This window comes from Glycine soja, chromosome 18, assembly GCF_004193775.1.
Source record: "Glycine soja cultivar W05 chromosome 18, ASM419377v2, whole genome shotgun sequence".
In the NCBI taxonomy this organism is placed as follows: domain Eukaryota; kingdom Viridiplantae; phylum Streptophyta; class Magnoliopsida; order Fabales; family Fabaceae; genus Glycine; species Glycine soja.
In genome coordinates, this window is record NC_041019.1 from 42933445 (window position 1) to 42946197 (window position 12753).

General features: G+C 35.5%; 1 protein-coding gene across 1 annotated transcript; it reads left to right on the plus strand.

Moving 5' to 3' along the window:
• Positions 1–294: 294 nt before the first annotated feature.
• LOC114395456 (putative respiratory burst oxidase homolog protein H) lies at positions 295–5293 on the plus strand. Its single transcript, XM_028357243.1, has 14 exons — positions 295–1028; positions 1324–1489; positions 1587–1635; positions 1756–1869; positions 1961–2773; positions 3084–3179; positions 3253–3368; positions 3462–3564; positions 3677–3774; positions 3846–4011; positions 4280–4420; positions 4510–4638; positions 4726–4804; positions 4900–5293. The coding sequence occupies exons 1-14, from the start codon at positions 647–649 to the stop codon at positions 5007–5009; spliced, it is 2562 nt and encodes an 853-aa protein (XP_028213044.1). The 5' UTR covers positions 295–646; the 3' UTR covers positions 5010–5293.
• The last annotated feature ends 7460 nt before the right edge of the window (positions 5294–12753 follow it).

Sequence of the window (12753 nt, forward strand, 5' to 3'; positions counted from 1 at the left end):
TTTTTAATAAAATTTATCAAAAAAAAAAATAATTACTTTATTTCAATAAAATCCACAATTAATAGTTATAAATAAATTCTTATTGAAAAGTTGATATCAAATATGTATTTAATCAAACTATTAATCTAAATGCGTCCAAATAGACTTTCCCAGTACAAAGTAATTAATGATAAATCAATAAAATTGGTTACTGATATGAAAGAATAAAGAAAATGAATACAGAAAAGGTGGTGGAAGTCACCACCTTAATTTCCTTTCAGAGTAGAAGTGAGATATAGCTAACAGAAAAGCATGCAAAGAAAAACCAGCTTGTAATAATATTGTAGGTTTTATTTTCGTTTGATTTCTTAATTTGTTGGTTAAGGGGCATGGTTGGTTGGACCAGACACAAGTTGGGGGGGTTCAACCTGTTTCTCTATAATTAGCAAAGCAACAACATAAAAAAAACATGTATATACTGATCGATGTCTCTCTTTAATGCCACTTTGACTATTTCATTTTCATATCTTTCCCTCTAACACCCTTCTTTCTTGACAATTCCAAAAACCATCACCACCACTACCATCTTGACAACATTTCTACCGAATCATCATCATCATCATCACCATATTCATATCATACCAATTTGGAAAATCCCTTTTCATTGATGTCAACAGAAAAAGGAGGCAAAGATGAATCATCAACGTGGATTCTTGAGGGCATTGATATTGATCCCATTGTGGAGAGGCCTAAAAGGGATGATGAAGCACCCCCTAATGGAATCATGGTGCTTAAATCTCCCAATGATGCTGATGTGAACAACAACAACAATAGCAATGTGAGGAGCAGGGTTGGCATTCAGGGGAATAATGGGGGGAGGAAAATGATGAGGGCTGAATCAGGAGCAGCTAGAGGGATTAAGAGTTTACGGTTTCTTGATAGAACGGTCACAGGGAAGGAAGCTGATGCATGGAAGTCCATTGAGAAGCGCTTTACTCAAAATGCAGTTGATGGAAAGCTCACAAAAGACAAATTTGGAACCTGCATGGGTACAAACATCTGCCTCCTTTTGTTTTTATTGGGGTTGCAATAGGACAATAACTTAGATTAGAGTTTCTTAGGTGCTGTTCTCCTGGCAGAATTAGAGCTTCACCTTTGTAATTTGTGTAAGAAAGGTTTGCATTAAAGGTTGACGTAGATTGCTGAAATAAAAACTCTAATTCTATTGGAGAACAACGCCAAAAGTATCTATGGAACTGTATCTAAGTTTTGTCGTTTGTAATATGTTTAGTTAACATAATTAGTGGCAAGTTTGCATGATGCAAATTGAATTGTGTTGCACAGGCATGGGGGCAGAATCAAAGGATTTTGCTGGGGAGCTGTATGAGGCCTTGGCAAGGAGGAGGAAAGTCTGTGCAGAAAATGGGATAACTTTGGATGAAGTTAAAGTATTCTGGGAGGACATGACTAACAGAGATCTTGAATCAAGGCTTCAAGTGTTCTTTGACATGTAAAGAACACACACACACACACACACTATTTGTATTCCTTTTGCATGTTGCATTCTTATTGAATGGATTGGCATAAATGAATTCAGTTATTTTCAGGTGTGACAAGAATGGGGATGGTAGGCTATCAGAAGAGGAGGTTAAGGAGGTGAGTACTAAGACCACTTAAATTCTTGTGATTACCTTTTTTCCTTTCTCTCTCTCTCTCTCTCTCTCCCTCTCTCTTTCATTATATGGAAACACAATTCTAAATGTCGTCGTTTAAAAGGTTATAGTGTTGAGTGCCTCAGCAAATAAGCTAGGAAATCTCAAAGTGCATGCTGATGCGTATGCATCTTTGATAATGGAAGAGCTTGACCCTGATCATAATGGATATATAGAGGTTAGAAGTGAAAAGTTCTTACTGCTTTCTAATTTTATTGAGTTTTACATAAACCTTCATCTTTTGTATTCTTAATTTTCTTTTTGAACAGATGTGGCAGCTAGAAACTCTTCTGAAGGAAATGGCTAGTGCGGAAGATGGCACCAAAAAACTTGATAATTGTAGAGCCATGACTTTGAGTAGAGCTATGATACCGAGCAAGTATAGAACTCCTGTGAGCAAATTTCTATCTACAACTGCAGAATTTGCTTTGGATAAATGGAAAAAAATATGGGTTGTCGCGCTTTGGTTGGCCATAAACTTGGTGCTTTTTATTTGGAAGTTTAAGCAATACAGGGAAAGGGAAGCCTTTAAGGTCATGGGTTACTGTCTATGCTTTGCAAAGGGTGCTGCTGAGACTCTCAAGTTCAACATGGCTCTTATTGTCCTAACCATGTGCAGAAGAACACTTACAAAACTAAGAGGATCATTTCTAAATCGAATCATACCTTTTGATGACAATATAAACTTCCACAAGACAATTGCAGTAGCTGTGGTTATAGGGACTTTTATTCATGTAATGATGCATATCACTTGTGATTTTCCAAGATTAATATCATGCCCAGAAAATAAGTTCATGTCGATACTTGGGCAAGATTTTAACTATGAGCAGCCTACTTTCTACACCCTTCTTAAAAGTATTCTTGGTGTAACTGGAATTCTGATGGTCTTGCTTATGGCCTTTATCTTCACTCTAGCGACACATTATTTCAGAAAAAGTGTTGTCAAGTTACCTTTGTCGTTGCATCGATTGGCTGGTTTCAATGCCTTTTGGTATGCACATCATTTGCTTATTGTGGTTTACATACTCCTGATCATACATGGCTACTTTCTATTTCTCACCAAGGAATGGGACAAGAAGACGGTATGTGTAGCTCTAACATTTTCATTTTTCTAACTACCAACAAACTACACCTTCTGATTTCAATTTTCCAAAAGTTCTCTCAAAATGCAGTTACAACAGCTTCCCACTTGTAAACTGATATAAATTGTGATTTATTTACTGCTCATAACATATATCATTGAACTCTATCCACCCCTCCATTGTTGATGTTGTACACTTGGTTTTCTGACCTGAAGACTGATACTGCATGTCCAATTCTATATCATTGATTTGATAGGCCAGAATCTGAATATGGTTATAAATCAGTTGACAATGTCTTTGATAAATGCAGACTTGGATGTACCTTGTAGTTCCGCTAGTACTCTATGCTTTTGAGAGAATTCACCCATTTTTTAGGGGTAAAGATCACCGAGTAAGCATCATTAAGGTGTGTGTCCACAACTTCTCCATGATTCTTCATGCTGAAGCATGGAAATGATTTTATCACTTGGAAATTTCAGGCAATAATATACACAGGAAATGTTCTGGCACTATACATGACCAAACCTCAAGGATTCAAGTATAAAAGTGGAATGTATCTTTTTGTCAAGTGCCCAGATATATCTAGTTTTGAATGGTAATAACCTTTACTCTTGGCTGATAGTGATCAGAGAAAAAATATTTTTCTGCAAAATCACTTTTAGGATACTGAAATTGACTCTTGTTGCAGGCATCCTTTCTCCATCACCTCTGCACCTGGAGATGACTACTTAAGTGTTCATATACGAACCTTGGGAGATTGGACTACAGAGCTTAAAAACAAATTTACACAGGTGATGTTGATGTCTGAACTGCGAACTCAAACCTATGTATTTAATTAGTCGAAGGGTCATAGAAATATGGTAATTATTGAACATCTAGTTGTACTAATACTTAGAAATGCAGGTTTGTGAGCCTCACAGTGCTCAACCAAGAAAGGGAAACCTTATGAGGATGGAAACTAGAGCACCAAGTTCAAACTATAACCATTCTTCAAACTCAAGGTGAATAGAAACTCTTTGTTCTTAGCTTTCCAAAATGATCTATGAATATTGATATTATTTGCTCTTTTCAGCATTCGATATCCAAAGATCCTCATTAAAGGACCATACGGAGCCCCAGCACAAAGCTATAAGAACTATGATGTCCTCATGCTCATAGGTCTTGGAATCGGTGCCACACCAATGATCAGCATTCTAAAAGATATGTTGAACAACATGAAGTCAGAAAGCCCTAAAGAGGTAAGTCACAGGTTATATATACTTTTTTGGTTGGCAGCATATGTGTATTTGAGTTTATTAGGTATTTTGTCCATGTAAACATTTTTACATTGTCAATCAAGTAGAAATCATCTTTAGTAAGACTTTTAAGGTAGTTATTATAAAACTTAAGTTATGTAGCAGTTTGTAATTGGATGATAGTGCAATTAGTGCATGTATCCTTTATTGTTTGTATTATATAGTTAAGTTCCAATTCAAGGGGTTAACATAGCAGGGAACCTATATGCAGGACTCAGACCATAGCTATCACTTAGACGATCAAATTAAGAAAGGTCCTGAAAGAGCATATTTTTATTGGGTAACAAGAGAGCAGTCATCATTTGAATGGTTCAAAGGTGTCATGGATGATATTGCAGATTATGACCACGATGTGAGACTAAGGATCAAAAACTTCATTTTTTTTTCCTGGTTTTGTTCCTTCCATGTATAGTAAAATTTTAGCATGTTTAAATGATGCAGAATATCATAGAAATGCACAACTATTTGACTAGTGTCTACGAGGAAGGTGATGCACGGTCCGCTCTTATTGCCATGATTCAGAAGCTGCAACATGCTAAAAATGGAGTTGATGTAGTTTCAGAAAGCCGGGTATTTATTGATTTACCACTCATTTAAACTAAAGCCTTTTCACCATTCAACCAAATGTTAATCTTTTATGATGTTACCATATGTTAGATACGAACACATTTTGCAAGACCAAACTGGAAAAAAGTCTTCACTCAATTAGCAAACGCACATCAAAGCTCTCGGATAGGTATACAAAATTGTAATGCTTTTTTGTGAAATTCTAGAAATAAAAAAACAATAATAAGATAAATGGAAATTTTATCTGCTATTTTCTTGATGCAGGTGTATTCTACTGTGGAAGCCCTACTCTTACAAAAACATTGAAGGAACTTTGTCTCGAGTTCAGCCTAAACTCATCTACCCGTTTTCAGTTTCACAAGGAGAACTTCTAAAGCAGAAATTCACACAGCATCAATCCTGAATTTAGCACTTGGCTTCATCAAACAATAGAAGATTATAGAAATCTATAGTGAGTTTGGATTGAGAGTTTTTGTAAGTTTCTTGTATGTAGTTAGACGTCTGAGTTGTGATGGTTTTGCATAGATATCTTTATAGTGTAATTTATATTTTTTTTCTCAACCTTTGTCTTCACTCTTCATCCTTACTTAGTCTCATGTACAATTTGCATATGCTCAAAGCTTAATGTTCATCAATCTACCAGAGAACTTATGGTAAATAAAATATGAAATCTATGAATGGAAACCGAATAAAGGATCGACGAGGGGAAGTAGATTTTTTGTTCGTTCAAGAGGAACCAGAATTTAATGATTTTTCGATTTCATTCTTGTTTTTTTATTCACTATGATACAAAAGTTAAGAAAGAATAAAATTAATGATAAGGATTTTCACAAGAAAGGGCATATTGATTAGACAAGGCCAATCCTCATAAAAAGAGTAGACACCAAACACACCCATGTGAACACAGGTATAGGATACCAAAATTTTCAGGGATATTGATTTGGGTTTAATTAAAATAAAATCAAAATTAACAATAATTAATATGGTTGGATTGATTTAAATTTTAAAGTTATTTTCACTCTATAGAATTAAGATTGGGTCGGACTTTCAAGTCATCAATTCAAGTTAAGAAAACAAAATGTACAATGAAAATTACATTTTTATTTTCGTTGTTGTCTGGGTTTTGGGATGAGTTATCCTACAAAATCGTGAAAACATTGGGCAACTCAACCTAGATAGCAACAAAAATGTAAATTCATTTTTGTTTTAAAAAAAATTATGATTTCATTGTGATATTGTGTTGTGTTTTGTGTCAAAGAATGCAATTGATAGGAGGGAGATTTGGGGTTTGAGATGCAAAAAGACAAAGAGAGATGATAAAATTCAAGGTAGAGAGATGGAAAGAACAGAAAAAAGAGATTGAATATTATTTTGGATATTGTTCAAAATAAGAAAATCAATTTTTACATAAATACATTGAGTCTTATATAGCTAAACTTGTAATTAACTAAACTAATTTGTAACTAATTAAATTAAATTGTAATAAGCTAAACTAAATTGTAACAATTTAAACTAATAACTAACAACTAAACTAATTTGTATCTCTAATATCGCCCGCAAAACACTTCCAGCTTGAAAAAGACAATACATCAACATCAAAGGAAATGAAAATAAAGTTTGAAAACTTAGAATATAGCTAAACATGCCGGAAGTACATCGGCCAAAACAGAAACTTCTAGAAATCTTTGACCTACTTCAGCTTTCTCAATCTTCTTCCAAGAGTCCAAAGCAAGCATCAAAGCTTAACCATCAAGCGAAATCAACAACAAGACCATTTGGCAGAAGCTCAAATCATTATTAATCCACGAAACTATCAAAGCTTAACCACCAAGCATAAACTATACCTCAAAGTTTAACCACTTGGCAGAAGCAACGAGGCTTAACCATCAAGAGCAGAAGCAAAACAACAATTCAATGCTTGACCATCCATGACAAAAGCTTAAACAATGCTTAATCACCACATACAGAAGCTTACATCAACAAAATAGAAGAATCACAAAATCTGTCTTCTATGAGAACTTTTTGTGACACCCTCTACCCCTCACATATATACTGATAAAGGAATAAAAATCTAAATATTAATTAATAGTATTTTTAAATACAAGCCTTTCAAATGGGTAAAAGGCTCACATTCACATTCTTCTACATCATATTCAAACTTGTCCAAATAAATAATAAAGTTATCTCGGTTTAAGCAAGACCGTCTAAGACTTCATACAATTAATATAAAACCCTATACCCCAATGCCACATCCTATCAGAGCGTTGTGTCTCGACGTCCTTCAGCACAAGGTTCCTTAAATCAATTCACCTAGTCGTCTGCTCCCTTGAACACAAAGTTCAAGATCATCACAGGATCCAAACACAAACAACACACGGGAGTGAGTTATTACATTCCTAACTAATAGAGAAACAAGACAACTAGATATACATATCATATAAACCAAATAAAACTTAGTTACACAAAATTCATGTAATTCCACCACTTTGTCATTCAAAGTTCACTTTTCAATCATCAATCACATTACACAAGAATCACACGCTCTGATCAAGACATAATAACACATCAATTTCATAATAAACAATTAGCAAGCGCATGAGACAGTTATGCTAAGACTCAAGCCTATATGCAATGTGGTACCATGTCAGTGAAAAACCACCCTGGGGCGCTTAGGAGTACATAACAAGACACACCACACAATGGGTTTGTCAGGTCACTCTCACTAAGTAAGATCATAGGGAGACCAGTCAGGGTCACGATGTTTTGCAAGAATACTCCAACCATATGGGATCAACATAGGCTTAAAGGAGTACTCAAACCCGGTGACCCCCAAGGGCTACACTCCGAAGAGTCCGTCAGGGCCTCTCCCTCCTGATTCAGGTCCAACCCCTAAAACAATTTTGCATGCAGACACTGCTCATGAATTATACAATACCCACGACCTCACGCTCGTGTTTTAAACACGTTCAACACAATTGCACTACGATTTAACACTGGTTCCTAAATAGGAAACCTACACTTTCTCTTTAACACTGGTTCCTAATTAGGAACCTACACTTTCTCTTTAACACTGCGCATAAACAATTTTCTCAATATCAACACTGGTCGGGTTATTGTATAATTCACAGCTCATAACTCAATACACACATCTCAATACACATGTATCTCAAATCTAAACATAGTATTCTCGAACTCCAACATTTGAATAATTTTTGGAATCACACAATAACAACACTACAACATTATTTACATAAAATATTAATATAAATAAATATATAACTAAATCTATATATATAAATCCAGCAACGTATATCATATTTGATCATGAATTTAAAGAAAGTTTTCAATGTACCAATTTTAAATAATTATATAAACACTTTCTCATATATATAACTATACATGAATTCATATATATATTATCTAAGAATACAACACATAGTCTATTAGAATTCTTTTCTCAATTTCAAATATAATATCAATTTTAAACTATAAAAAAAAACTAAACAACATGAAAAGGGGAAAATACAAACTCAATATCTTCTTACTTAATTTCATCAATTCATACTACGGTTCACACTCAATACAAAAGCACATTAATTTCACAAAAATTTTTCATTGGGACATCAAATGATTCATCAAACATATATAATTTATATATAACTCATAGTTATAATTATAAGGATAAAGTAAAAATTGTAGAAACACCCCAAAACTCATTCCAATTGATACTCTAAGGATCCCTGCACATGTTCTCACTAATCCCCAATCGTGAATAACTAATCCCTTACTTCTGAGCCAGCGATAGCAACATCTCTAGCGGTTCCCTGAAATTCTTTCAATTATTCCTCCGACTGCTCCGATAGAATTCCCAGACGTGAGAGAGACGGAGAAGAGATTGAAACCTCCACTTGTACTGTCTTCATGCGATTCCTTTTTCTCCCTCCACAAATATTATCTCGCAAATCCCAACGGTGGAAGCGTGCAGAATTGTATTTCGAACAACATATCCAAATTTTATGAAAATCCAACGGCTAACGAAACCGAGATCGTAGTTTTACCGATACAGTTTTGGGTTTCTGCGGGAAATTAAGATGCTACAATGCGAAGGGTTTTCCTCTAAGATCAGATATGATTTCGAAATTCCCAACGGTGAGAATGTTCGGATTTGGGTTGCGAACATGATACTCAAATTTTACGACAATCCAACGGTGAACAGGTTCGAGATCGTCGTTTTACTGAGACAGGTTTGGTGGGCTGCGGGAAAAAGAAAGGGTTTTGAGAGGAGAAGGGGAAAAACGAAAATGAGGCCAAAAGGAGGCAGCTGACTTAACATAACTATTTATACCTAGGGTACTCAGCCTATTATTTGCTCTATATTTATTTATTTATTTATTTTTACTAAAAAGCTTTTTAAATTTATTTACGAAAAATTGGGATGTTACACTTTTCACAAACACTTTGTGAACCAACAATAACCAAGGCTTAACCACTCATGACAGAAGCTAACAAATGAACAATGCTTAATCACCACACATGGTAGAAGCTAAAATCATCAAAACAAGCCTAAAAGGCTGAAAACAATAAGCCAAAATCTTCAAAATCTTCAGAAGCATTTAATCAAACACCTTGTAAGTAAAAATATCTAGCCTTCCTGTAGGTTTTGGATTGGGGATCACATTCAATTGCTGATGGTGAGATTGCATTACTAAATCTAGTGTGTGTTCTTGTTGCATGTACCATGGGCGATCAATAAATTCTCCATCAAAAGAAAATTTACAGTTTGGAAAACATCTTTTCCCAACGCATTCAATTTCCTAACATTATGTTATACAACCCCTGTAGCACGGATCAGCATCACCAACACTTGCGTCAATTACCTCCACAGACCAAGAAAGCACCAAAAGGAAAGCACACACCCAACCATCTAACATAATGGCCGACTAAGGGTGGTGGTGCAGTGGCGACGTGGCATGGTAGCGCGGTGAAGAGAGACTGATGGCAGCGGCGAGGACACTAAAGAGAGGAAGAAGAAAATCGAGTGTTTCACTGGGTCGTGAGAGAAAGTAACGTCTAGAAAGAAAGATATCGAAATTGAAAAACTGGAAGGCGAATAATGATAAAAAAAATGAACGAAGCAACGGAAAAAAATATAGGTGGAGGTTGATATTGCTCTCATACCATGATAAAATTTAAGGTAGAGAGATGGAAAGAAGACAAAAGAGAAATTGAATATTATTTTGAATAATGCTCAAAATGAGCAAATCAATTTTTACATGAATACATTGACTCTTATATAGTTAAACTTTAACTAATTTGTAACTAACTAAACTAATAACTAAATTGTAACCAACTAAATTAATTTTTTATCTCTAATAAGAGAAGAGGTGGTGGTGGTGCCCGAATTGTGAGGGAGGAAGGGAGAAGGAAGGGGCATAGGGAAGAGAGGAGGGTATTCATGTAATTTCACGATAGTTGAGGGTGAGAACAACAACTCCCTTCGGGCTGATGCTAAAGCAATTGTTGGTCGAAATTGGAAAACAAGAAATATTCCTTTTTAACAAAATAAAATAAAAACTTTTTAAAAAAGATAACCTCAAAATATGAAAACATTTAGTCTCAATTATCAAACTAAAATATCCCTAAGCAAAGGCAAAGTTTAACGAGCACTTTTCAAGAAAAAAAACTCGCTAACTATTGCAATTACTCTCAAATAGATAGAAATATATTTCACCAATTATTTTTTATTTAATGGATCTTATTGTTTACTCATTTTCCATTTTGATTTTGAACTATGCAGATAGTTAATGTTAGAATAGTAATTCTTATTAGTGGTAGTTATTTCTTTGTTTTAGACACATGGGATATGCAGACTTTGTTATAAATAAAAGGCTTGTGAACGTGCGTATGTGTAACTTCATACTTTTCACATAATAAACCTATTATTTCTTGTTTTCTCTCTCTTTTTCCTTAACAAGTGGTATCAAGAGCCTTAACGATTCTAGGAATCCAAGATCAAGGATGGGTCAAGATGGTGGCAATGTTATGGAAAATCTACCGATCCTCGACGGCAAGAATTGGCATCGGTGGTATGCACATATAAAGGTGATACTTAGGTATCAAGAAGTCCTCGAGATCGTGGAGAAAGGGTATTCATCACTTGCAGAAGATGCTACAAAAGAACAGAAGGTGGCATATAATGGGAATAAGAAGAACGACTGTAAGGCCCTATGTTTGATTTACTAGAGTGTGGACAATTCCCATTTTGAAAAGATCATTGGAGAAAAAACCTCATTGGAGGCATGGAAGATCTTAAAGAAAGGAACTGAAGGCGCAGAACAGTTGAAGAAGGTGCGTCTTCAAACGATGCGCAGGCAATTTGAATTGATGCAGATGGAGGAAAATGAAAGAGTAGTTGAGTTCTTTAATCGTGTCTTTACTCTGACCAATGCAATGAAGTCCTGTGGTGAGAAGATCACTGATCTCACCATCTTAGAGAAAGTCCTACGTACCTTGAACCCCAAATTTGACTACATTGTGGTGGCCATAGAAGAATAAAAAAATCTGGAGATCCTGAAAGTAGAAGAACTCCAAGGCTCACTCGAAGCCCATGAACAACAGCTTTTTAAGCGCTTAGGTGGGAAGGCACCAGATCAAGCACTCCAAGCACAAACATACAAAAAAAAAGGAATTCGTGGCGAGGAAGAGGACATAAAGGAAGGGGTCGTGATAGGGTAGCCAAAGATAATCCAGAGAGAAATAATGAAACTCAAGAACATTTCATAACTGAGCAAGATGTACCTAAATCTTCAAGAAGAAGAGGGTACAAGGGGTATGGAAAGAAAAAAAAGGTTGACCTTCAATTGCGGAAGGATTGGACATTTTTCATCTGAATGTCAATACCCAATCCAGAATCAGAATAATGGAAGACAAGGAAATGAAGCAAATATGGCCAAGGAAGCAGATTCAGAAGATGATGTTCTCTTGTTAATGATGAATGATATTAAAGGATCTGGGGGCTAAGAAATGCTCCAATCATATGACTACTCATAGAGAGTGGTTGAACACTTTGATAAAATCAGGAAAAGCCAGATAAGGTTTACTAACAATAGGATTATACAAGCAGAAGTCACTGGAGACATTTTGATCAGGAGAAAGGATGGCAACCAGGCAATGATCAAAGATGTCTTGTACGTTCCAGCAATGAAAGGCAATCTCATCAGCATTAATATTGGTCAATTGATTGAAAAAGGCTTTAGTATGAACTTGCATCAGGGAATCTTGGAGCTGTATAAGCATAGAAAGGTTCTCAAAAACCCCACTCCCAGCCAACAGAACATTCCAAGTTACAATTGGCACTCTGAAATCCCAATGTCTATCAGCTGAGTCTGAGATGAATGATTCTTGGATCTGGTATATGAGGTATGGGCATCTTAACTTCAAAGATTTAAGTATGTTGCATACTAAGAACTTAGTCAATGGTCTCTCTCAAATTAAGAATCCACAAGTTGTATGTGAGAGATGTCTTGTTAGCAAACAACCTAGATCAACATTTGGGTCTTATGTCCCTAGTAGAGCATGTGATTTGTTGAATATTATTTACTCAGATGTATGTGGCCCCTTTAAAGTTTCTTCTCTAGGTGGGAACAAGTATTTTGTCTCATTTGTAAATGAATTCAGCAAGAAGTTATGGACCTATCCACTTAAAGCTAAGAGTGAAGTCTTTGATACCTTTAAGGTGTTCAAGATACTAGTGGAGAAACAGTCAGGGAAAAATTTGAAGATCCTAAGAATAAATGGTGGAGGGGAGTTCACTTCTGGAGAATTCGAGAACTTCTATAGAGATAATGGCATAATCCATGAGATGACAACTCAATATACACCTCGGCATAATGGTGTTGTAGAAAGAAGAAATATAACCATTATGAATATGGTTAGAAGCATGATAAAAGGCACAAATCTTCCACTGAGTTTTTGGGTTGAAGCAACGGAGCCAGCTACCTATATACTAAATCGATGTCCAACTCAAAACTCAGTTTCACTAGTACCAGAGGAGGTTTAGTCAGGTAGAAAACCATCAGTTCAACATCTCAGGGTCTTTGGAACCTTATGCTATACTCA